The sequence below is a fragment of the Schistocerca americana genome, chromosome 1 (genome assembly GCF_021461395.2).
Source record: "Schistocerca americana isolate TAMUIC-IGC-003095 chromosome 1, iqSchAmer2.1, whole genome shotgun sequence".
Taxonomy (NCBI): Eukaryota; Metazoa; Arthropoda; class Insecta; order Orthoptera; family Acrididae; genus Schistocerca; species Schistocerca americana.
The window spans coordinates 349,670,594-349,698,377 of record NC_060119.1 but is presented as its reverse complement, the minus strand read 5'-3'; the positions used below and the strand labels follow the sequence as shown (position 1 = coordinate 349,698,377).

General features: G+C 44.9%; 1 protein-coding gene across 1 annotated transcript in view; it reads right to left on the bottom strand.

The window, feature by feature from the left end:
- Positions 1-27,784, bottom strand: part of LOC124599576 — a 90,368-nt gene that overhangs the window by 43,100 nt on the left and 19,484 nt on the right. The window contains exon 2 of the mRNA XM_047136089.1: positions 1,287-1,532. Within this exon, the coding sequence (XP_046992045.1) occupies positions 1,287-1,399 (113 nt within the window). The 5' untranslated portion in view covers positions 1,400-1,532. The remainder of the gene's footprint in view (positions 1-1,286; positions 1,533-27,784) is intronic.

Genomic DNA, 27,784 nt, shown 5'->3' with positions numbered 1-27,784 from the left:
TACACGTCAACAATTTAATGTGAGCTGTCAGCTAATAGAAAGCAAACAAATTCCGACGGAGTGTAATTAGCAATATTGATGAAGCAAAATTATCTAGTATCACGACGATTGGCTTGGACATCATGTGATGAAAACAGATGGCTGTAAGCTATTACAGAGCCGTCATTGGCTGAACTATCGCATCCTAAGGTATTTACAATCAGCATGCGCTATTTTATGAATTGCCATAGACGAAAACGAAAAGAGAAAAAAGCGGCTAAACCATGAGGATTTCCAATCAGTAGGTGCAATGCTACGAACTGAAATGATAGCTACCCAGCAGAGAACTGTAGCATACGATGATACATCTAAACCTAAACACCACCTCCTGGTACACTAATTAGCCCATTTACGTAGGCCCTAACATGCAAAATATTTTACAGTAATTTCCTAATCACTGTTACAAGGAATTGTAAATAGGAATAGTATAAGTTCGTCCGTACTTAGTAAATGACCGGACCGTGCTAATGTCAACAGTTGCATTGTGTTTTGCATACAAGTTTATGAAAAATTACATTAATATTAACATAAAAATGGCTAAGTTTAGAGCGTGCACTTCAACAGACATCACAAACACAATTTCATACGAGAAGATGAATAAATTCTGAAAATTTTCAAGACGAATTTTCTGTTGCACGGACAGAACTGTCATTCCCAGTACCATTTAAAGCTGACCACGTGCATGGCCTACAAACTAGGTAGCATGACCTCAAACTGTCAGATACAGTATTGACTGCTCCACTTCCGGCGAAGGTTTTTGTGCTGCTGCTGCTGCTGCTGCTGTTTTAGAGCTCAGTGCTAGACCTCAAACAAATTTTCAGTTTGGATCTAACAGCATTTAATATTTTCTTGATGTCATGAGGCAAAACGACGTTTTTACTGCTTATTTATAGTGGTAACGACAGATTCTGTTCTAAATTAGAAGTGGTCGAACCAATCACAAAGCTGGGTTGTCATGTCAGAATTTGGAGTGAATGACGATTCTTAGACCAAATCAGATTTAAGATTATTTAGTTGCTTCTGACATTGAACAAAACGTAAAAGAAAAATTACGCGAGCATTGAACACTTGAATCTGGCATTTATAGAATAATAGCCACGCATTTGATTACAAAAGTACTAATTATCGATGAATCTTCACTTTGAACTTCAGAGTTCAATTCATACATGCCACTAGATTATTTCAAAAAATGTAGATAAATAAGGAACAAAAACGTCAAACTACTAGAATACAGCAACGGTACTCACATATCAAGCCTGGTACAACAAATCCAAGAGGCGAGTATTTCACAGCAGGACTTCACTATGTGATACGGCCCACAGCACATCCACATGCACAGCTTCTCACAGCTGTTGGCCATCACGTAATGCTGCAGCTAGATCACTTGTGGCCTGGCAAACAGGTTCATTTTCGAAAAGCCATTGTGACGAGCATTAGAAGACTACTTCCTTGCCCAGGAAACAAGGAACATTCTTTGCAGCTATAGGTGTTCCCTGAATAAACAGAGAAAACAAAACTGTTATTCTGTGTTCTTGGTAGTGCTCATCTGGAAACTGCAAATGCGTATTTCGTTTAGAGGTTAAAAGCCTTCGATTGTAATAGTAAAGAAAACAAAGTGTATAGGTAGGAATAACCAAGTTTTGGCATCCCGCCCGCGAATTAAGACTGACGCGCAATAATTTTACGGCTGATTTCGCCAGAACCCGCTTTCGGCCATCGTGGCCCCGAAAAAGATATATGGAGTTAACCGGGACCATTTGTAAATTAAAAGAAACGTAGTTTGTCGTAAACGGACAGCACAGATAGGTTGTCGGTAGTAAACAGAGACAATCCTGTTTGCTCCAAGTAAAATCTGACGACCATGCACGGTTCAATGTTACTTACAGTACCCTGCTACACAATTCTTCATTTTAAAAATCTTTTCCAGAGATGGATCAGAGTAGAACTTAGGTTTCATTCGTTTACGATGTTCTGCAGCTAAGGTAATGTGTACCCCCGCGGTATCATGCGCCAGGCATGAACAGCACCATTACTGCATTTCATAGAACTGGCACTTTGATGCCAGCACGTACCATAACGTATACGGCTTTTATCCTCCATTAATATGTTTCTTTGCAACAGTGGTTAGTAAAGTTTCTTGGTGATAGATCACGGTAAGTGATATTTGGGAGAGATGAAATGATAATTGAACAGTCGAAATTAATTATGACAAAAATAAACATTTAGTGGTATCCTTTTGGATTGAATTGATGTCAAGTTTCCATTTCTTTTTTCTTCATCTCTGAAGGATAGCCGCCTATGCAGAGGCCGATACGCATGCCAATACCATCACATCATCAACGGGTTTCACGTCCTCGTCGCCCTTTATCTACCTCCACACCAAAATCTTATCCTTGTTGTGAAACACATTGATTTTACTCTCAGCTGTCAAAAAACTCTTGACCCACAACAGTACTTTTACGCAATGTCTCTTTGGAGGATAGTAAGTTTTTAACGTAATAAATGCGTGGACACTTGCGTGGTGCCTTATAATTGCATTCTGTACGTTTGAGAACTACTCCGACAACTCTAGATGACAAATCTGAGCTCTGTTATTCCGCTAAATGTGGCGTAATTACAGACCAAGCCGTACTTGCTACTTTTTAATGGAGATTTAATATTCTGATCCGTGAAATTTAATTTTGCTTGCTGTGAGCCGGACAACATTTCCTAGTGACAACAGAGATTTTCAGTACGTCGTTAATCCAATCGTCGTCTTCGAGCGCTATTGCTTTTCTGGAACAGACTGAACATTAGTAGATGAAACTGATCAAACGCAGTGAAGTTCTATCCAGTGTCACTGGTGCATTTCTTACATCAAAAGGTTGTGCAGAGCAGTGATTGCAGTTTTGGATATCTCCAGCATGCTGGGTTTGAAACAGGTCTGCAATTTTTGTGTTCTTACAATAACTGTGGGGGAAACGCTTTTTAAGTTTGCTTAGGAAGTTTTTTTATTTATTTATGGCTAGTTTCGGTCGGCTTGTCCATTAACGAATCATCCTGAAAAACAAAATATAGTGGATGTTAGGGTACATAGCACTGAAGATTTAACAATATTCCAAATTATTCTAAGGCGGATAACATACTGTGTATATAAGCGGTACGTTACAACTAGGCGTACAAGTAAGTTACTGGCCAAAAAACGCACAAACTTTGCAAAATACAGTGTAGCGTCTACAAATGAACATCACTGTATGTCGAAACGTAAAATGATGTTAAGTGGTAACTACAGCAACCACGAAAGCGAGGCTAGTGGCGACACGTGTGAAAGTATTGGCGCTTTTTTTTAATACAAATACAGTTTACACAAATCATTTGTAAAATACAATTTTAACAAGTTCTGAACCATCTACATTAATAAAACGTTATAAAATACATCAGGTACTATGACGCCACACACGGCATATTGATACTACTACAAAGGGAAACAAGGGAAGGACGTATGGCAGATCAACTACAACACATTACAACAAAATGTAACGTGGTATAAGGCGTCTATATAGCGCGGACGTGGTGACTCGTGTTGTACAAAATGGCGTGGTTGTAGTTATGTTCTTCCTGTACATCAAATATAAACATAACAAACCATCCTAAATACAGACACTAAAGTATAAATTGACGAGTAAAGTAAAAGAAGGGTTATGTGAGACATTGTACAATGTGGTCTGTACGTTTGTATACTGTACACGGGTTACCACAACCCTTCCTTTAACATTTTATGTTTTAATGCCTGTGTTTAGGATGATTTGCTATTCCGTTTATATTTTATGTACAGGAGCAAAATCCTACCACCATACCACCACGTCTTCTTGCATAATGTGGGTCATTACACCCGCATGTACAGACACATATTAAGGTTACAAAAGTCATGCGATACCTCCTAATATCGAGTCTGACCTTTTGTCCGATGTAGTGCAGCAACTCTACGTGGCACGGACTCGACATTTTACTGACGTCCCCTGCAGAAATACTGAGCCACGTTGCCTCTACAGCCGTCCATGATGCGGAAGTGTTGCCAGTGCACGATTTTGTCCACGAACTGCGCTCTCGATTATGTCCCGTGAATATTCGGTGGAATACATGTCGGGCTATCTGGATGGCCAAATCATTTTCTCGAATTGTGCAGAATGTTCTTCAAACCAATCGTGAACAAGGGGCCTTGTGACATGGTACTTAGTCACCCATGAAAATTCCATCGTTGTTGAGACGATGAACTCCACGAATGGCTACAAATGGTCTCCAAGTAGCCAAACAACTATTTCCGATCAATGATCGATTCAGTTGGACTAGAGGGCCCAGTCCATTCCACGTGAACACAGCCCACAGCATTACGGAGCCACCACCACCTTATACAGTTCCTTGTTAACAACTTTGTCCATGGCTTCGTGGAGTCCGCACCACACACTAACCCTACCATCAGCTCTTAGCAAACTGAAATAGGGGCTCAGGGTGAAACCAATATGGTTAAGAGCCAAGGAGAGGCGCTGCTGGCGATGTTGTGCTGTTAGCAACTGTACTCTCGTCAGTCGTCTGCTGCCATAGCCCATTAACGCCATATTTTGCTGCCCTGTCCTAAAATACGTTCGTCGTACGTCCCACATTGATTTTAGAGTTTTTAGATGCATTATTGCTTGTCTGTTAGTAGTGACAACTCAACGCGAACGTGGTTGCTCTCGGTCGTTCAGTTAAAGCCTTCGGCGAGTGCGTTGTCCGTGGTGAAAGGTAATACCTGAAATCTGGTATTCTCGGCTCATACTTTTCACTGTGGATCTTGAAAATTTAATTCCCTAACGATTTCCGAAATGGAACGTCCCATGCGTCTAGCTCCAAATACCATTCCAAGTTAAGAGTCTTAACAAATGACTAACTCTCATCTGATACTTTCCTCTCTTTGGGGAAATGTGTTGGGGAGTTTGTAGCCTTTCGGCTTTTACTCCACGTGTTTACTTGTGTTTGAGATTCTGTGATTTTTTAGTGTCTGCGTAATGTGATGAATGTTCTGTGTGTGTCTCGTACTTGCCTGAGGTCAGCGAGTGATAAACATGAATCACATGCCTACAAAACAAAGCGCTGCCCCTTTTAAAAAATGGTTCAAATGGCTCTGAACACTATGGGACATAACTTCTGAGGTCATCAGTCCCCTAGAACTTAGAACTACTTAAACCTAACTAACCTAAGGACATCACACACATCCATGCCCGAGGCAGGATTCGAACCTGCGACCGTAGCGATCGCGCGGTTCCAGAATGTAGCGCCTAGAACCGCTCGGACACCGTGGCCGGCTGCCCCTTTTATACCTTGTCTATACGATATTACCGCCAGCTGTATACGTGCGTATCGCTGTCCCATTACTTCTGTCGTGTGTGTGTGTGTGTGTGTGTGTGTGTGTGTGTGTGTGTGTGTGTGTGTGTGTGTGTGTGTGTGTGTGTGTGTGTGTCATGCTACATTTTTTTGTACTTTGTGGTTTAGTTGATCTGGCATATGTCTTTTCCTTGTTTCGCTTTGTAATAGTTACAGAGTATGCCGAGTGTGGCGTCATAGTGCCCGATTTATTTTATAACATTTTATTAATGTAGACGGTTTCAAACTTGTTGAGATTTCTTTTACAAATGATTTGTGTAAACCGTATTTGTATTACAAAAAAAAAGTCCCAATACTTTCACGCACGCCGCCACTAACCCAGCTTACGTGGCCGCTGTAGGTACCCCTTATCATCATTTTACATTTTGAAATGCAGTGATGTTCATGTGTGGACGCTACATTGTATATCGCCAAGTTTATGCGTTAGTGGTCAGTAACTTGCTTGCACGTCTGGTTGTAACGCAAGACTTACGTATGCACCATGTTATCTACCTTAGAACAGATTTGGAATTTTGTTAAGCCTTCATTGCTATGTATCCTATCCACTGTACTCTATTCTTCAGCATGATTTAGTAATGGACAAGCTGTCCGAAACTAGAACTTAAAGCTGTTCTCTAACAGTTATTGTGAACGATTTTTTTCTTGTTTTTAAGGACTTTTTGTTTGTAATGTTACTCAGTAACTACGAAGCTTCAACATAATTCTTTTTAGCTGTGTATCCTTTACCAAAGGAGACAACTTTATTTTCCATTTGTGGAAAGAAGTATCTATAGTATGGTGACGTTTCGTAGAATCAGTTTCATTTCCCGAATGTGTTAAATTTTGTAAGGATTTCTCCGGTAGGAAACGCTAGTTTCGTGTTGAAATTCTATGCGCGCTGCATTCTCTTTCACGGAAGATGGGACAAGGTCTCGGCGTCTATCAGAACCTCAGTACAGATTTCGGTGTACCGCTTTTCGGGCATGATTGCAAAAGTATTGTGCTTCACTTTATCACAGTTTCCGGTGAGAAACAAGAAATCAATCTCTTTCAGCTTCTTGTGACTCATTAAGACGTCAGAAAAATACTTCGCTGGCACACTAAGTTTCTGTAACACAGTAGTAATAAGATAACTTTTAGTTGTACACCATTGTACTTCAACAGCACTATTAATTTTAGCAGAACACGTTACATTCAAAATATCTGACTTCGATAATTCCTACAGCAAAAATCGATCTTACTGAAGAGTAAGTCTGTTTTATCAGCTTTCGTATTCACCTACAGGCCTATGAAGAGCAGTGACCAAAGAATCTGTTTTAAAACAGACATCTCCAGGACTTATCTGTTTTCTTCATTTTCTGCCGCAGGGCAACCAATGACTGCGCTTAAGCAACTAAATCCGCTTTACGCTTTCTTTAATATCTTTTCGTCTGATTATTTTTATATCTAGTAAACCATGCAATTTCTTTATTTTGTTCAGTTTCTTCCTTTATCATCGGAATTGCCGGTAAAATATCAACCTCTAAGTTAGTACATCCAAAAAATTCTGCCTGTATGTACACTTCTTGGTTCCCCTCAATTTAAGTATATCAGCGCACACGCTTTCTTTTTTCCCAGATTTGTTTCCTTTTAACGATCCTACAACCAGTAGTAGTAACGCTTATGTGAATTCTGGCTGAATCATTGTTTTTGTGACACGGTATTGAACTTTTGCAGTTCTAGATAATAATTCGTTTGTCGTAAATACCGTTTGTTTTGTGTTGTGAAAAAATCACGTTTCATAATGTTCTGATGGATTATGTCTGAACCTCCATTCGGCTATCTTTCTGTACTTTCCTACGAAAACCACCTCACACTATTTACAATAATTATCGAGTAATTGACTTCTTCCCTATTCCCTTACTTTTGGTCCACGTTTACGCTTATTGCGCAGATCAAGTACATCGTTTTGCTATTCAGTAGTAAATCTGATCCCAAATAATAGTTGACGCTTAAAATGTCACACTGTGCTGAAAGTTACGTGGTTGATTTTGTTTACGTACGTACTTACTAATAGTGGTAGAGCGTCTAGTGTTGCGTTGTGAAATAACATTTGTACAGTGATCGGCGTTCAAAAATGATCATTGTAACACAAGCTTTTCACATTAGTAACTAACCTCATTTGCAAGAATGAAATGTGTAAACAAATCATTATTGTACACTTGGGATAAACGAAGGAGATCAATCTGTTTAAAAGAGACTGGTCTTGTATCGCGAAGTAGGATGCTCTTATTTTCATCGAGCCATCCTGATTCTAGTTTTCCATGGGATGGTTCCTACTAAAGGTGTCATGAATTAATAATGTTTCTTTGGCGTTTCTGACGCGTCCACAGTCATTTCCTAGCATCCTGACAACTGGAGAGGTCACCGCTCTGCTTCCAGTCCACCGAGGCGCCTACGGATTTGGTGTCAGAAGACCTCGCGCCCACCGCCTACGCATTTGGTATCAGAAGTGTTCTAACCGCCCACTACAGCACTGGCCTGCAGATCTGGTATCTGGAGTCGTCGACACCGCCACTGCAGGACTGACACCACAGAGTTGCGGTCAGAACTGTCGACTCTACGCAGCCTTGTGGTAAGTGCACGAGGCGATTTTTGTTAATAACTATGGATGCACGTTATTTGTTGGGAGCGCACTTTGTGAGACCTGCGGAAACAGCAGATTTATCTGAGTTTAAGGGAAACAGTTGGGAAACGTACTTGGTACCAGTCAGATGTACTGTGTGTAATTTAACGGGGCATGGGGAGCCATGCACGAGGTTTGGACCAGTAGAATGTTCAATTTGTAGACGGTTTGGTCACGCAGCGCACAATTGTAGAGAGTGTCGCTGGGCAATAACAAGGCGGAAGGATTAATTTTGTTTAGTTTTGCATTGTGAGTCTTGTTTGTGTTCTTGTGTGTAGTGCTCAACTGTGACAAAGGAGTTGAGTAGCTAGTGTAGTTATTGTTCTGAGGAGTAAATTCAGTATAGAGTAAGTTGTTGGTAATTTGCACAAATCATGCCGAAAACAAGATCCGTTAGTACTAAAGTGAGTATAGATGCTCTGACGGAGCAAGTCTCACAATTGTTAGAAGAGAATGCGCAGCGTAAGTTGCGTCACGTAGAATTAATGACGCAAATGGAGACCTTGCGTTCGGCGCAAGAGTCGCAAACGGGTTTAAGTGAGTGCAGGTCAGTAGTATGTCCAACCTTGCAATATATCCGTCAGTAGCTAACCTGATCACGCCTTTCTCGGGTAAAACAGAGGATGTCACAGCGTTCATTAACGATGTTTTGGCAACAGCTACAATGAGCAATTGGTCGGACGTAACTACGTTACGTATGGCAAATTTGCGACTTGCAGGGGAAGCCAAGACGTTCGTGATGTACCGTGAGACGCTTAGTAAGGCGAGCACGTTTGAAGAATTGGCAGATGGGTTACGACGAAGATATCGTAAGCATAATAGTGCAAGATTTTTTAGGGAGAAGTTAGCTAATTTGACACAGAAGGTCAATGAGACAGTGGAGTCTTTTTCAGACAGGATACGGAAAATTAATTCGCAGACCCATGAATTATCGGGTAATCCTGATTCGGATCGTGTATTACTACGAGAGGCAGAAAACAGAGCCCTCGATGTATTCAGGGGAATTCATGCAGAATTTTCTCGTAGGGTTAGGATGGAGATTCCTGGGGATTTAGCTGCAGCACTGCGTATTGCAACGCATCTGCAGGAGATAGACATTGCAACAAGGGTTCGCAATGATAAACGCATCTTTGCGTCGGAGAGGAATTTTTACCGTTGTGGGAGGAAAGGTCACGTGAAGGCTCAATGCAGACAGCCGCAGTGCTGTGCTTGTAAACGCTATGGTCACAAGGCGAATGAGTGTCGCAGTAAGCAGAATGGTAACGGGAATAAACAGGAAAAAGCGTTAAACGGGAACGGGAGTGTTTCGTCCGTCGGAAGACATTCCCGGTAAGCAGAAGTACGAAAATGGTTCAAATGGCTCTGAGCACTATGGGACTTAACATCTATGGTCATCAGTCCCCTAGAACTTAGAACTACTTAAACCTAACTAACCTAAGGACATCACACAACACCTAGCCATCACGAGGCAGAGAAAATCCCTGACCCCGCCGGGAATCGAACCCGGGAACCCGCGCGTGGGAAGCGAGAACGCTACCGCACGACCACGAGATGCGGGCAAGCAGAAGTACGGTGAAAGCTAGTACAGAGACGGATTGTTGCTTGATGGGTGTTTTAAGGAATAACAGATGTAAGTTTTTGGTTGATATAGGAGCACATGTATCTGTTGTTAGTCTAGACCTCGTGGGTAGGAGAAGACTAGGTACTCCTAGGTATAGATTACGTGAAGTAGGGAATAATGAGTTGCAATCACTGGGTACAACACAGCTCGTTTTTAAGATTGTAATTGTAGAGTTCGGAGAGCAAATGGAAGTGTTGCCAACTGTGGGACAAGGGTATTTTGTGATTCTCGGACTGGACTTCCTCGATGAACACCATGCCAAAATTAGTCTTTCACAGCGTACAGTTGAACTTAGTGAAAACTTGTTTTCAATGGGTACAACAGCTGTAAATGTTTCTACGTCGCGAGATGCATCTGTTGCTAAGATGTCACCAACTGAACCGCGTACGAGGGCATTAAAGATGATTACGCATGTCGAAGTGCCTTCGGGTACAGGGAAGTTAGTTAGTTTGTTTGTCAGTAGGTACCGATGTACCACAGCAGAGACTGTGTGTGGTGGAGCCACTGCAGAGCAATGAAGCATTGGATTAAATGCATTGTTTTATTAGGAGGAGCGTTGCGCGCGTAGCGGATATAAGTGGGGAACTGATGATTCCGGTCAGTGTAGATAATTTTGGGGCAGATGAAGTGGATCTCCCAAAGGGTTTAGTAGTAGCAAGTTTGGAAATACTCGACGATGAGGATAAAGGTGAATCCCAAGGTGATTATAACGTCAAGCAAACCGTCAAGGCATCTGTACTACGTGATAAGAATCGTCATTCGGAGAATGGTGATCGGAAAGCTATGGACGCTTTGTTATTAGAGTATTTAGATTTGTTTAATTCAGAAGGTCCATTACCAGCAACTCTTATTACGCAGCACCGTATACCGACTGGCGATAGTCCGCCGGTCTATAGAAAACCATACAGGATAGCGAAACACCTACAATCACTAGTGGAAGAATTTATCAATCAACAGCTAAGGGACGGTATTAGAGAGAACACTGAAAGACCGTGGTCTGCCAACATAGTGGTAGTTTCTAAGAAGTCATTGGACGGTACTAAAAAGTATAGGTTTTGTTGTGACTATCGTTTTTTGAGCGCACGAACTGTAACAGATGCGCATCCAATACCGAACATCACGGAAACATTGGACTACCTAGGTCGGTGTAAATATTTTTCAACACTAGATCTAAAGAGTGGGTACCATCAGATAGGACTAAGTCCCGAGGATAGACCGAAGACGGCCTTTACAACAAGCCTTGGTCACTTTCAGTATCGTAGAATGCCATTTGGGTTGAAAAACTCTCCTGCTACTTTCCAGCGTCTGTTAGATGGTGTGCTTCGGGGACTGAAACCGAAGATTGCTATGGTATACCTCGATGATATTGTTACTTTTTCGCGTAATATAGAAGAGCATGTGGAACGACTGAACGAAGTATTTAGTAGGCTAAGAGCGGCAAATCTTACGCTTAATGTCGAGAAATGTCAGTTTGCTCAGACGCAAGTGACTTGTCTTGGGCATATCAGTCAGGATGTGGTAAGAACGGATCCTCGTCTAACGTCGGCTGTTCGTGGTTTTCCAGTACCACAGACCACTAAACAAGTTCAGCAATATGTCGGTTTATGTAATTACTACAGACGATATGTAAAGGGGTTCGCAGAAATTGCACATCCATTAACGAGATTGTTAAAGAAAGGTGTTAAGTTTGAATGGACAGCACAGTGTCAGGTGTCATTCGAGAAGCTCAAACAGATACTAACATCAGACCCAGCGTTGATACTTTCTGATTTCGAACAAGAGTTCATACTATCTTGTGATGCTAGTAATATTGCTGTAGGTTGTATTCTTTCTCAGAGGGTTAATGGACAGGATATCCAGTGGCTTATGCTTCCAGGCAACTGAATAAGGCAGAGAAGAATTATTCAACTACAGAGAAAGAAATGTTAGCAGTGATTTACGGTATCTCGTATTTTCGCTGTTATTTATATGGGCGTAAGTTCATGGTGATTATAGATCACGCAGCATTGAAGTGGTTGTTGGGATTGAAAGATCCTTCGAGTCGTTTAACGAGATGGGAATTTGACTACGAGGTAATTCACAAACCAGGGGTAAAACATACGAATGCAGATGCGCCTAGTCGAAAAATAGCAGCTGTACAAGTTGTGGGCATAAGTGAGAAGGAGTGGATAAAGGCGCAAGCCAATGACAGAGAGTGTCAATTGTTCCAAACGCTATGGCAGTTTGAAATGCAGGATGGGTTGCTTTGCAGGAAGACGAAGTGCGGACTACGCGTCGTAGTACCGGAGTCGCTGAGGGAAGAAGTGTTGAAACAAGCGCACGACCAGGCATTGTCAGGTCATGGTGGTAAAAGAACGACTGATAGACGGGTAGCTGAAAGGTTTTGGTGGAAGACACGTCGCAGTGACGTAGAGCAGTATGTGCAAAATTGTATACCGTGTGCGCAGAGAGCAGATTTGAGTCATCAGAAAATTCAGTTACAGAGACTGCCTGAAGCGGATCGTCTGTTCGCATTCATCGGATTAGACGTAACCGGAGCATTTAACAAGACCCAAGCGGGTGAAAGTTAGTACAGGAACGGGGCTCTCTCTGTATGAGGTAATTTATGGTCGGAAAATGCCATCACCATTTGATGTGCTCAAACCTCAGGTAGTCTCACAGGATGAGTCAGTGAAGAATTTCGCCAAGAAACAGAGATTTGGCAAAGGGTACGGCGTGCTAATACTGAAGCTTTCGAGAAACAAGAGAGTATTGGGTAAAGAACAGGTACACTGCCGCAATACAGAATTGGTCAATTGGTATTGTTGGCAAATCCTTATGTTCCGAAGGGCAAAACGAAGTTTTTGACGAAATATTCTGGACCGTATCAGGTAAATGAAATAGTGTCTCCAGTGAACGTAAAGTTGCAGTTACCAACCAAGTCGTCAATAGTTCATGTGAGTAGGATTAAGCCGTTTAAGGGCGCAGTGGATGCGTTACCGCAGATTCCTCCAGCAGTAACAAAGAGTATGAGGGTACCGAATCAAAAAGAACGGCAGAGGAACGTTCCTTACGCACTTAGGTCTAGGGATAAGTAGATTAAGTGTCCTCGGGGAGGAACATGTATTTATTGTTATTAGGTAATAGTGTATATGTAGTTTTTACTTGTCATTTTGTTTTAGACGTGGTAAGGAAGGGAGCGATTGACATGGCTTCCTTTTCCTTCAGGTGCCATGCCAGGATGTGGCCTGGGAAACTTTCGCCAGTCTGGTACTGCTACACTGTTACAGAGGAGAGGTGGTGCAGGTGCTACCACTAGATACGGGAATTTTGTTTGCAAGACAATTAGATGTGGTATTGTCAAGCCGCAGGTGGACAGTTGTGTTCACGTATAATATATGGGGAGTGAGGAATGATGCACGAACACTACAGGATAGGTTTACGGCGCTACAGGCGGCCACGGAGAAGGAGGGGTTGTTTCAAGACATACGGAACGAGTATCAGGAATTGAAGCTCTCATACGAAAAGCTGAGAAGGCAGCTGCAACAAGTAACAGAAGTGGTCCCGCAAACGCTCTTTCGCAGGAAACGAGGTTTTATTTTGTGGTTTTAGGGCGCACAACTTCAATGGTCATTAGCGCCCAGACTACGTTAGGAAAGCACCGCGAGGCACAAGTTTAAAACAGCAGCTAAAAGGGAAAACACGATAAAAGACAGACTGACAGGCATAGGATTAAAAAAAAAACAGCATAATCAAATGTCCTTAGAGAGGTTTGTCTAGTTGATAAAACGAAGAACGCGAGCAGCTGCTCGTGGGTCATCCGCTAAAATGGCATCTAGAGTACATGGCAGGCCAAGATCAAGACGCAGTGTGTTAAAATCCGGACAGGACGTTAAACTGTGGCGGACCGTCAGCAATTGCCCACATGGGCAGAACGGCGCCGGCGCAGCCGTCAGCAGATGGCAATGGCTGAACCGGCAGTGTCCAATTCGTAACTGGGCCAAAACGACCTCCTCCCGCCGAGAAGGGCGGGAGGAGGACGTCCAAGCCGCGGGAAGAGGTTTCAAGGCCCGAAGCTTGTTGTCTGTAAGTGCAGCCCAATCGGCATGCCACAGCGATAAAATGCGCCGACAAATGACCCTGCTACAATCTGACGAAGGGACACAACAAGAAGCTGTCCGAGGTTGGAGGACCGCAGCCTTGGCCGCGGCATCTGCAGCTTCGTTCCCAGGGATACCGACATGGCCAGGAACCCACATATAGCTAACCGGAGAACCGACGTCGACCAGCTGCTGATGAGAGCGTTGGATCCGGTGCACGAAAGGGTGAACCGGATACGGATCACTGAGGCTCTGGATGGCGCTCAGGGAATCGGAGCAGATGACGTAAGCAGAATGTCGGTGGCGGCAGATGTAAAGAACAGCCTGGTAGAGGGCAAAGAGCTCAGCTGTGAAGACCGAACAATGGCCATGGAGCCGGTATTTGAAACTTTGTGCCCCGACAATAAAAGAACACCTGACCCCGTCATTGGTCTTAGAGCCATCTGTATAAATGAAGGTCATATTAATGAACTTCGAACGAAGTTCGACAAAACGGGAGTGGTAGACCGAACCGGGGGTAACCTCCTTTGGGAGCGAGCTGAGGTCAAGGTGAACGCGAACCTGAGCCTGGAGCCAAGGTGGCGTGTGGCTCTCGCCCACTCGAAAGGTTGCAGGGAGTGAAAAATTAAGGTGTTGAAGGAGGCGACGAAAGCGAACTCCAGGGGGTAGCAGGGCAGAGACATACAACCCGTATTGACGATCGAGAGGGTCGTCAAAAAAAGAACGATAAGACGGGTGGTCGGGCATTGACAGTAGCCGACAGGCATACCGACAAAGCTGTATATCGCGCCGGTAGGTGAGTGGCAATTCACCAGCGTCACCATGAAGACTCTCGACGGGACTAGTATAAAACGCTCCGATCGCAAGTCGTAAACCCCGATGTTGTACGGAGTTGAGGCGGCGTAAGATGGATGGCCGTGCAGAGGAGTATACGAAGCTCCGATAATCCAGCTTGGAGCGGACGATCGACCGATATAGACGAAGTAGGACGGTTCGATCCACTGCCAACGGGCAGCCAAATATGACATTTGGAGACCAGCTAAGTTTCCTGTCAAATGTAAGACCTAAAAATGTTGTTGTCTGCACGAATGGGAGAGCAACGGGACCGAGTCGTAAGGACGGTGGGAGAAACTCTTTGTAGCGCCAGAAGTTAATGCAGACCGTCTTCTCGGCAGAAAAACGGAAGCCATTGGCAACACTCCAGGAGTAAAGACGGTCAAGAGAACGCTGAAGACAGCGCTCCAGGAAACATGTACGCTGCGCGCTGCAATAGATGGTAAAATCGTCCACGAAAAGGGAGCCTGATACATCAGCTGGGAGGCAATCCTTCGCTATGGCGAAGAGAGCGACGCTCAAAACTGAGCCCTGTGGCACTCCATTCTCCTGGCGAAAAGTGTGACAGGACAGAACCCACACGGACCCTGAACTGTCGATCCATTAAAAAGGAACGAATAAAAAGAGGGAGGCGACCGCGAAGGCCCCATGTATGCATGGTGCGGAGAATTCCCGCCCTCCAACAGGTGTCGTAAGCCTTCTCCAAATCAAAGAACACTGCCGCGGTCGGGGGCTTCCGCAAGAAGTTATTCATAATGAAGGTCGACAAGGTAATCAGATGCTCAACAGCAGAGCGGCGCCTACGAAATCCACATTGTACATTCGTAAGTAGGTGTCGAGACTCGAGCAGCCAAACCAAACGAGAGTTAACCATTCGCTCCATCACTTTACAGACACAGCTGGTAAGCGAGATGGGTCGATAACTGGAAGGCAAGTGCTTGGCCTTCCCCGGCTTAGGAATCGGGACAACAATAGACTCGCGCCAGCATGAGGGGACCTGTCCCTCAATCCAGATGCGATTTTAAGTACGAAGAAGAAAACCTTTACCCGCAGGAGAAAGGTTCTTCAGCATCTGAAAATGAATAGAATCAGGCCCTGGAGTGGAGGACCGTGACCGAGCAAGTGCGTTTTCGAGTTCCCGCATGGTGAATGGGGCATTATAAGTTTCACGATTCGAGGAGCGGAAGTTAGGTGGCCTAGCCTCCTCTGCCTGTTTGCGGGGGAGGAAGGCAGGGTGGTAATGAGCGGAGCTCGAAACCTCTGCGAAAAAGCGGCCGAAGGCATTGGAGACATCCTCAGGGGCCACAAGGACGTCATTCGCGACCGTCAAGCCAGAAACTGGTGAGTGGACCTTAGTGCCAGATAGCCGGCGCAGGCTACCCCAGACAACAGAAGAAGGAGTAAAACTGTTGAAGGTGCTTGTGAAAGCAGCCCAGCTGGCTTTCTTGCTTTCTTTAATAATACGACGACACTGTGCACGTAATCGTTTATAATTGATACAATTCGCCACTGTAGGGTGGCGTTTAAAGGTGCGTAAAGCACGTCGACGAGCACGTAAAGCGTCTCTACATGCTGCGGTCCACCAGGGGACCGGTACGCGACGTGGAGAAGAAGTAGGGTGAGGGATGGAATAGTCAGCAGCAGTGAGAATGACTTCCGTGAGGTGTGCGACCTGACGATCGCAGCTTGTGAAGGTTTGATCCTGAAAGGTCGCCCTGGAAGAGAAGAGCCCCCAGTCTGCTTTGGAGATGGTCCAACTAGATGAGCATGGAGAGGGGGTATGCTGCAGGAGATGGATAACACACGGGAAGTGGTCGCTCGAATATGTATCAGAAAGTGCATACCACTCAAACCGGCGTGCAAGTTGGGTAGTACATATACAGAGGTCTAAATGGGAATAGGTGTGAGATGTGTCCGAAAGAAAAGTAGGGGCGCCAGTATTGAGGCAGACAAGACTGAGCTGGTTGAAAAGGTCTGCTAACAGGAAGCCCCTCTGGCAGGATGCTGGAGAGCCCCAAAGGGGATGGTGGGCATTGAAGTCTCCAGTTAACAAAAATGGTGCAGGTAGCTGAGCAATAATTTGCATCATGTCTGCCCTGGTAACGGTAGACGACGATGGAGTGTAAATGGTACAAATGGAAAATGTAAAAGTGGGGAGAGTAATTCGGATGGCAACTGCCTGCAGGCCGGTGTGCAATGTGATGGGATCTTAGTAAATATCATACTGGACCAGCAACATAACCCCTCCATGAGCCGGAATACCTACTACAGGGGGTAGGTCAAAACGCACAGAGGTGTAGTGTGCCAAGGCAATTTGATCGCATGGGCGTAGTTTCGTTTCCTGGAGGGTTACGACGAGCGGACGGTGCAAGCGGAGCAGCAACTTCAAGTCCTCTCGGTTGGAGCGAATGCTGCGAATATTCCAGTGAATAAGTGCCATCGTAAGAAGAAAAGGAAGATGAAAGAAGGGGTCACCTCGAAGGCCGCTGAGGGCCTGGCTTCGAGCGAGCACTGCCGCCGCTATCAGTAGGCGGACAGTCATCGTCCATTGGTTCTATAGGTTCATCGGCCATCTTGGTAAGATGGCCGGGAGGAGGAGCTTCCTCCGCCGGTGAACGGCCAGATGTTCGGCTACCAGCGGTGCGGCCAGGCGAAACGGATGACGGCCTGGGGCGGCAACCGCTGAGTGGCGCAGGAGAAGAAATGCGCCGTGGCGGAGAAGGAGAACTGTGCTTCCTGTGAGCCTTCTTGGAAGGTCGTTTGGTGGAAGTACTGGTCGATGGCTGGAAGGTCGAGGTACGTAGGAAGTCTGCATGGGACGGTTCCTTCTTGAAGGCCTGTGCATCTGACTTCTGGGTCTTCGTCTTAGCAGAAGCTGATGAAGGGGCTTGTGTCTGTGGGGTGATGGGAGGATGAGGAGACGTCGACCGCGCGATCTTAGCACTGGCCGAACGGACGACCGTGGTGCTGAACGTCAGATCGCATGTCTGGGTTGCCACCTCCCTGGTAGTTCGAGGAGAGGCGAGGACAGTACTGTATTTCCCCGCTGGGAGCAGCGTGGGCTTCCTACTAGCAAATAGCTTGCGAGCAGCCGAGGTGGACGCTTTCTCTTTGACCCGAATTTCTTGGATACAGCGTTCTTCCTTATAGATGGGAAAGTCTTGGGAGGACGCTGCATGGTCACCCTGACAATTCACACAACGAGGAGACGGAGGTGGACAGTCACCCTCATGGGCATCCCTGCCACAAGTGACACATTTAGCCGCATTGGAACAAGACTGGCGAGTCTGATTAAAACGCTGACACTGGTAGCAGCGCGTAGGTGTCGGGACATAGGGGCGAACAGAAATAACCTTGTAGCCCGCTTTGATGCGCGATGGCAGCTGAACACTATCAAAGGTCAAGAAAAGTGTCCGGGTCAGTACAAGGTCATTGTTGACATTTTCATGACCCTATGGACAGCCGTCACGCCCTGCTCAGCGAGGAAAGACTGAATCTCCTCGTCAGTCAATCCGTCGAGGGATCTAGTATAGACCACACCACGAGACGAATTCAAAGTTCGGTGAGCCTCCACCCGGAAAGGGAACGTGTACAGGAGTGTGGCTCGAAGCAGTTTCTGTGCCTGAAAGGCGCTCTCAGTTTCTAGTAACAAGGTACCATTACGCAACCTTGTACAAGACTTAACAGTACCGGCTATGGCATCTACGCCCTTCTGGATAACGAAAGGGTTGACAGAGGAAAAATCCTTTCAGTTCTCAGATCGAGAAACGACGAGAAATTGTTGGGCAGGCGGTAGTACTTTTGTCACTGGTGACTGGTCATGTTTCCGTTTGTGGGCAGAAGTCGAGAGAGAAGAAGAGAAATCCATTGCGGAGGAATCCCCCATGATTGCCAGCGTCTCCGATGGCGCGCTCCTTCCTTATGGGGATCCTCTCAGAGGGCACTCCCGCCTTAGGTGAATGTTTACACCTCAGGTCACACCTACCGAGAAACAGACGGAGGGACCAATCGGCATGGTCAGAAGGTATCAGCTCAGGCAATCACCCCTCCCTGGGCCTGGCCTTTACCAGGGGGTACGTGTGTGCCTTACTTGTCTACCCAGGGCGGGGAATTACGCGTTACCCCGTCACCGGCTACGTGTACGAACGCGTGGGTCGGCCTTCAGGCGCGCACAGGGAGGGAGGGAGGGAGGAAGGAAGAAGAGGAAAAGGAAGAGAGAGAGGACAGACTGTCTCAAACGCCGAGGCGGAGACCAGAGAAGGCAAGGAGAAGAAGGCAAGGAGAAGAAGGCAAGGAGAAGAAGGCAAGGAGAAGAAGGCAAGGAGAAGAAGGCAAGGAGAAGAAGGCAAGGAGAAGAAGGCAAGGAGAAGAAGGCAAGGAGAAGAAGGCAAGGAGAAGAAGGCAAGGAGAAGAAGGCAAGGAGAAGAGAAGGAAGACAGTGAGATGGAGAAGAACAAAGAAAGGAACCAACCAAAGGAAGGAAGAAACGAGAAGTGAAAAACCAAAAAGACCACAAATATAGGTCGTGGAACCGTCCGTCTCCGGACGCAGGCGCTAACTACCCCCTTGAGGGGGATGGACTCTTTTTAGTCGCCTCTTACGACAGGCAGGAATACCTCGGCCTATTCTAACCCCCAGACCCGCAGGGGGGGGGGGGGGGGAGGGGAAACGAGGGTGGTTGGATGCAGGGGGAAAATTGCTGAAAACAGTGTTTGGAACCACGGACGTGGAAGATATAAGGAGCTTAAATAGCACGGTGGGGGAAGTGCAGGAGTTGGCGGAGGGGAAAGTCGAAAGTGGATTGGCACACGACAAGTGTAGGTAACATGGAGCAGGGGATATTGAATGTCACTAGAACAGGGAGTTGACGTCAGATCTGGAACGGTAAGCAGCAAATACCAGGAAAGTGTTGAATGGAGATATAGAGGCTATACAGGCGAGATTGAGCCGAATAGACGGGAAAATACGAGTAGCAGCTTTATTGAAGGCATTGGCAGACAGTGTGGATGATGTGCGTGTCTAATTGGAAGCGTTATATGAAGCTATGCATCACACAGTGCATGGGCAATTGAGTGCCACTTTGTTAGGTCCAGATCAGATGCTGAAGGCGTTGCTGAAAGCACAGAAAGAATTCTCGGAAGGAGTGAGTCATGTCGTGCCTCCGGCGAAGCGGAATTTACCGTTATTCTATCGCATGTCTAAAGTGAGAGTAATTACGGATCAGGCGAGTATACACGTAGAAGTGCAAATACCAGTGATGGGTATCAATTCGAGGTACCAGTGTAATACAGTACACCCGTATCCTATTAGATGGGGTGCACTTGGCAAGTGGGTGCAAGTGCAAACTCGGGAAGTGTTGTTAGTGTCAAGACGGAGGAGTGCTCATATGGTAATGTCTCCGGAAGATTTGACAGACTGTTTCAGGGGAAGTGTTTTTATTTGTCCAGCAAAGGAGGTGGCAACCCACAATCATTTGTGTGAGATGCAGTTGTTCTTGGGGGAATATGGGAACCTTAGAATGCGAAAAGAAGGTGTTACTTCAGAGACCGAAATTTCACAAAGTTGGGGAACATTGGATTTACTGTGTGTTCAAACTACAGACTGTAGGTGCCACTTGTTACAGAAATGGTAGATTGACGGATATATCAAAACTTTAATTGCAGGGCAGTGGGTTACTGATAATGGCACTGGATGTGAAATAGTGTGGAAGCATTTTCATCTACCAGATACTTTCAAGGGTACAACAATGATTAACGTGACACAGCCTATCTTGTATTATCCAGAGGAACCACCACACATATTGCCTCGCCAGAACCTAACATTTATTAACGAGTCCTTGGATCCCACATTGCTACAATCTTTAGATAGCCTGATTATCTCAGAAAAAGAGCAGATCTCGGTTAATCAACTACTGCAGCACGTGTAGCAATATCGGGAGAAATGTAAGCAAAACACAATTATATTTGGTGTGTCAACGACTAGCATAATCTTAGTTCTAGTGTTTATTTGTGCAACTTACTTTTGTATACGGAAAAAGATGTGTCTTTCTGAAATAACCGTACATCAAATACCTATGGGTTGGATCAGGAATAGTGGAACGTAATATAAATAGAGAACCAATGATAAGATTGGAATCAGTATTAAGTGTAAATAGATTATTAGCGGATAAGAAAAGTTTGACGGTGTTGAAGGAGTAGTTGTAAGATACCTGTAGTGTATAAGGAATTATGACGTGCACAACCAGTAAGTCCAGAATTGTAAAATTTGGGACGAATTTTCTTAAAGGAGGGGGATGTGTAGTGTTGCGGAATAGTAAAGAGTTGGAAACATGGAATATTGTCAAAGTTTCGTTGCTTATGTCGTGAGCCAGAGGCAGTAGGTTAGCCAAGAGGTAAGAGGATTGCACATGTATCTGAATGTGTCTTCATGCAGGGTCAGTGGCCTGGTTACACACAACAGGCCAGAGAGAATTGCTTAGCACGTGGGTTTGTGTTAGATGGATACTTTCGTAGAGTGTAAGACAGAGGTATAGCGTCAGATGTACTGCATTTCATAACTTCGCGTACGTCTGCCGTAACAACAAGTAACTCTGTCACAAGAACACCTAAGGGGCGAGTACGACAGATAAATCAGCAGTATAAGTGGAACGAATGCGTTCATTACAAACGAGCATGATGTCAGGACGTCGCTTGTGCTTCCTTTAAATACGCCAGCTTTGATAGCAACAAAGCACTCGCAGTTAGACTTGCAGTTAGATGTGTACTGGGTCGCTGCATAGCGCTCAGCTCGTTGATCGACATGTTAATCTTTTTTAAGGAGATGTTGCAGTAAGGGCGGCCCATCCACCAGCAGACGTGAGGAGACAGTACCAGCTCTGGACCTCTCTACTGCCACTATCGATCATCAACCCAGGATTAGCAGACATCGCGGCAGACTCACTCGCCGCAAATGCTGACCACATCGGTGAGCTGCTGACGAGATCGTGCGGGGCCTAGGCCCTGTGCATCCGTCGTCACAACCGGGTGAGCCGACGACGCTGGGGGACTGCAGCCTGTCCCACCCGTCCACCGCAGACGAGCCACCAGAAGGAGCAGGCAAGAAGATGGGTGGGATAGAGTACACTCCGCACAACGAGAACTCTTCTCATGCTGACAGCGTCGGGACTCCAACCGCCGAGCTGGCCGGCCAGCCGGGCGGGCGCCGCCAGCCAAGCGCGGTCAAAGTAAGGGCATTCCACCGTTACGTCACAGCACGCAGCGCTGCGCTGGCAAGACTGGTGCTGTCCAGAGCTGGTGTCATCGCTCAGAGTCAGCGAGGACTCTGGGAAGGTCGTTGATATCACCAAGCTCAGCCAGCCTGTGTTACGCGGGCCACATTGTACTCGACAGGAAAAAAGGTGTCATGAATTAATAATGTTTCTTTGGCGTTTCTGACGCGTCCACAGTCATTTCCTAGCATCCTGACAACTGGAGAGGTCACCGCTCGGCTTCCAGTCCACCGTAGGCAACCGGGACCACTGGGGCGCCTACACTACTATAAGGCCATGGACCACCTCCCAACCGTGTCAGATTGGACCTACAAATATGTAAATGCCTATATATAGGCTTTTTTCCTTTTATCTGTAATACCAGGGGCGCCTACACTACTATAAGGCCATGGACCACCTCCCAACCGTGTCAGATTGGACCTACAAATATGTAAATGCCTATATATAGGCTTTTTTCCTTTTATCTGTAATACCACGATACAGTAGAGTCCCGTTAATCTGAACTAACTGGGGCCGGACCTCGTTCAGATTACTGATTTGTTCGTATTAGCCGGAATTACGGTGACGAGTTCCTAGAATGAAGTACACCAAACAGGTAAGTAGATACACCATGGTAACAAATTGGAACAAGTGTGGGGAAAAATGGCTCACTCTCACTCCTTGCCCTTGTTGTGCATTGTTGAGACCTTTGTAGTGTCTGAGGTCAGAGCGCTGTCAGTTGGCTCGCAAAGCGCTTGGCTATGTTAGTTATCGATCGCTGGCACGAGTAACAGTTGTATTGTATTCGTTCAGGTGTAGTGGTGTACGTATTTTCGTCATGAGTAAACAGAAACATACAACGTTAACTCTCAATGAAGAACTGAATGCTTTGAAGCGGATACACAATGGTGAGAATGTATCGAAATTGGCAACGGAACTGGGTGTTGGGAAAGCAACCATTTGTGATTGGAAGAACCGAGCGAAGCTTGAACAGTCCTGTGCAGCGGCTTCGGGAAAAGCGCACTAAATTCGGCAGACTTTGAAAGAGGCACAGTACGAAAAAATGGATGAAGCTCTTTTCCTTTGGTTTATGCAGGAAAGAGAAAGGGGAACTCCTTTGAGTGGAGCACTGGTTCAGGAGAAGGCAGTTTACCTGAACAAGTTAATGAATGGCGAAGTCTTAGTGCGAGTACGGGTTGGCTGGACAGATTCAAACAACGTCATGGAATTAGTCAACTAACAATTACTGGAGAGGAGCTTTCTTCTGACCGTGATGCAGCGAAGGAATACTTGGGTGACTGAAAAAATGATAAGAGAGAAAGTATTCTCCCCAAAAAATTTATAACGCTGATGAGACTGACCTCAATTTTAGGGCATTGCCAACAAAAAGCCTGGCATCAAGAGCAGAAGACCATGCTCCTGGTTTTAAAATGCGCAATGATCGTGCGACTATTAGCGTGCAGCAACGCTGCTGGTAATTACAAGCTGCTTTTAATGCTGATCGGCAAATCTGCTAGGCCCACAGCTTTTAAAAACTGCAACATGGAGAAGGAGAAAATATAAAAATGCAGTAAGTGAAACAGGCAAAAAGGAATACAAACGTCTGAAAAATGAGATCGACAGGAAGTGCAAAATGGCTAAGCAGGGATGGCTAGAGGACAAATGTAAGGATGTAGAGGCCTATCTCACTAGGGGTAAGATAGATACCGCCTACAGGAAAATTAAAGAGACCTTTGGAGATAAGAGAACGACTTGTATGAATATCAAGAGCTTAGATGGAAACACAGTTCAAAGCAAAGAAGGGAAAGCAGAAAGGTGGAAGGAGTATATAGAGGGTCTATACAAGGGCGATGTACTTGAGGACAATATTATGGAAATGGAAGAGGATATAGATGAAGATGAAATGGGAGATATGATACTGCGTGAAGAGTTTGACAGAGCACTGAAAGACCTGAGTCGAAACAAGGCCCTCGGAGTAGACAATATTCCATTGGAACTACTGACGGCCTTCGGAGAGCCAGTCCTGACAAAACTCTACCATCTGGTGAGCAAGATGTATGAAACATGCGAAATACCCACAGACTTCAAGAAGAATATAATAATTCCAATCCCAAAGAAAGCAGGTGTTGACAGATGTGAAAATTACCGAACTATCAGCTTAATAAGTCACAGCTGCAAAATACTAACACGAATTATTTACAGACGAATGGAAAAACTAGTAGAAGCCAACCTCGGGGAAGATCAGTTTGGATTCCGTAGAAACACTGGAACACGTGAGGCAATACTGACCTTACGACTTATCTTAGAAGCAAGATTAAGGAAAGGCAAACCTACGTTTCTAGCATTTGTAGACTTAGAGAAAGCTTTTGACAATGTTGACTGGAATACTCTCTTTCAAATTCTAAAGGTGGCAGGGGTAAAATACAGGGAGCGAAAGGCTATTTACAATTTGTACAGAAACCAGATGGCAGTTATAAGAGTCGAGGGACATGAAAGGGAAGCAGTGGTTGGGAAGGGAGTAAGACAGGGTTGTAGCCTCTCCCCGATGTTGTTCAATCTGTATATTGAGCAAGCAGTAAAGGAAACAAAAGAAAAATTCGGAGTAGGTATTAAAGTTCATGGAGTAGAAATAAAAACTTTGAGGTTCGCCGATGACATTGTAATTCTGTCAGAGACAGCAAAGGGCTTGGAAGAGCAGTTGAATGGAATGGACAGTGTCTTGAAAGGAGGATATAAGATGAACATCAACAAAAGCAAAACAAGGATAATGGAATGTAGTCTAAGTCGGGTGATGCTGAGGGAATTAGATTAGGAAATGAGGCACTTAAAGTAGTAAAGGAGTTTTGCTATTTGGGGAGCAAAATAACTGATGATGGTCGAAGTAGAGAGGATATAAAATGTAGAGTGGCAATGGCAAGGAAAGCGTTTCTGAAGAAGAGAAATTTGTTAGCATCAAGTATTGATTTAAGTGTCAGGAAGTCATTCCTGAAAGTATTCATATGGAGTGTAGCCATGTATGGAAGTGAAACATGGACAATAAATAGTTTGGACAAGAAGAGAATAGAAGCTTTCGAAATGTGGTGCTACAGAAGAATGCTGAAGATTAGATGGGTAGATCACATAACTAATGAGGAAGTATTGAATAGGATTGGGGAGAAGAGAAGTTTGTGGCACAACTTGACCAGAAGAAGGGATCGGTTGGTAGGACATGTTCTGAGGCATCAAGGGATCACCAATTTAGTATTGGAGGGCAGCGTGGAGGGTAAAAATCGTAGAGGGAGACCAAGAGATGAATACACTAAGCAGATTCAGAAGGATGTAGGTTGCAGTAGGTACTGGGAGATGAAAAAGCTTGCACAGGATAGAGTAGCATGGAGAGCTGCATCAAACCAGTCTCAGGACTGAAGACCACAACAACAACAACATGAAGTCCCTGCCCGTATATTATCGCAACCAGAAAAAAGCCCAGATGGATGATAAGCTGATCAAAGAATGGTTTCAAGGCCAGTTTTTTCCCTCTGTTCGACGGTTCTCTAAGGAAAATCATATATCTCCTCGTGCAATCCTTCTGATTGATAACGCGCCATCTCACCCCATCACTGAGAAATTATGTGATGGAGAAATTGTGGCGAAGTTTTTGCCGCCGAATGTTACACCACTTCTAAAGCCCATGGACCAGGGCAAACATTGAAACTGATTTACAGAAGACTATTTTTAATAATGCTGATCCAAGATGGTAGCATTCCTTTAGCGGGCAAAATAAAAAAGACCAATGTGAAGAATTTTGTTTATTGGGCTGCTGAGGCATGGCAGAATATTTCAGAAAATACTTTGAGAAAAACTAAATATCTCTTGAATTTCAGGGCAACCTAGTTGAAAATGAAGAGGAAAATCTACTAAAAATGATACAGACAATTCCTGGATGTGAAGAAGCTAGTGAAGGAGACTTAAATGAGTGGATGGCAGCGGATGGAGCATGTGTGGAGAACCTTACTGACGCTGATTTAGTTGCTGCTGTGACTCGAGACCAGGAAGAAGTGGACTGCTGTGAGGGAAGTGACAATGAGCCTGAAGGCGACGAAGGACAGAGCTGGTGCCCCACAGTGACGCAGCAGAAACCCTTCGCCTCGCGCTACGTTATTGGGAGCCACAGCTCACTGCTACACCTGCTGATTTGATATTTATGAGACGATGGCGCAGCTATGCTTCAGATAACAGACTGTCTTCATTACGCCAAAAAACAATGAGTTTTTGTCATGTAAAAAGTAAGGGTAAATGTCCGCTGTATTTTAATAAGTTTGACAGCCTTTCTTTCATTGTTATGCTTTGCTTAAACCTAATGTTTTCTTGCCAATTTTTCTAATATACGTTTACTGTACTGTGTAAATTAAAATAGTGTATGAACAGCAGTTTACCGCACAGTTTTCCATACTTAAACTAACATTTTTCTTGTTCGGATTAACCGAACGTTCGGATTAGCGGGACTCTGCTACATGTGGTGTACCACAGATGAATAAAATACTACTAGTGCTACTATCACCTCTACAACGAAGCTAATAAATTTTAAGAAACTGTGTATAAAGCAGCAACAATCGATAACACCTTTCACAAAAGTGCAGATTTTATTTTTTTGTCGAAGTTTTCGTCGATGAAGTGGGTTAGATTCTTAAAGCACCATAGAGGGAGCAGATCTAACTGGACTGTTCGCTATGTATTTTTAACGTATTCACTCACGAGTAGCCTCGCCTTGGGACGGGTGTTTCAGGTTATTCTGGATACAGCTTTAATGAGTACTGCCAGGTGTTCCAGTTTCTTGTTCGCACCAGCGTTGACTTTTATTTATCTGGGGAGCGAAGTTTCTTGGCTCTGAGTCCGACAAGCCGCGAATAACTTGTCTACACAACTATCACTTTTCACATCCTGCCCAATAGTTTCTTGGTATAGTTGTGTAATCAGTAGTGGCATCTTAAGAAAAAAAAGGAACAATATTGTGTTTTGTTTCGTTCGCACTATAATGAGCCAGATGGCTTGATGTCAAGACAAGTATTCTCGATGATGATGATGATGATGATGATGATGGGTTTGTGGGGCGCTCAACTGCGCGGTTATCAGCGCCCGTACAAATTCCCAACCTTTGCTCAATCCAATCTGCCACTCTCATGACTGATGATATGATGAGGACAACACAAACGCCCAGTCATCTCGAGGCAGGTGAGAATCCCTCACCCCGCCGGGAATCGAACCCGGGACCCCGTGCTCGGGAAGCGAGAACGCGACCAGGAGCTCTGGGCAAGTATTCTCTAATATGGAGATGATGGCCTGAAATACTTTCTGGTCAGTCTGATTTACGGCGACTTCAACAAGATAATGGCTAATGTCCCGCCTATCTTTGTCAGATTCAGCTAACGTTCCTTCTGCGATATGCTGTCGATGAAACGTTAAAGACAAATATTGTAAGCTCTGTCTTAAGCGGATAAAAGATGCCACGTCACATGTTCTCATTTCTCAGGTTCTTCAGCTAAGTGGGTGTTACCTTATGGTGCCTATCTCTTGCAGGTTAATATAGAAATAGTTACAGCAGGCGTTTAGATTCTACACATTGTGCGGCTTAATGTTTTTAAGCTGTCTTCCAGTTGTTACCAGATAAATGTGGCCGGGTGGATTACTGGAGTTCTGTTTGTGTGCATGACCGTTTCGCAGCAGCTTTTACAACCAGTTATTACTGAATTTGGCGTGTTAAATGTACCGTAATTAAAAAATATTTTAAAACAGCAGCGTTTTGCTTTTATTTACAAAGCATCTTCTGTGGCTCTTGGTTTTACCATTGTTTACCACTCTTCCTTTCACTGTTAGCAGTTTTGCCAGTTTTTCGCCTTGTTTGAAACCACATTTTCTTACGCTCCATTGGAGGTACTCCCTTT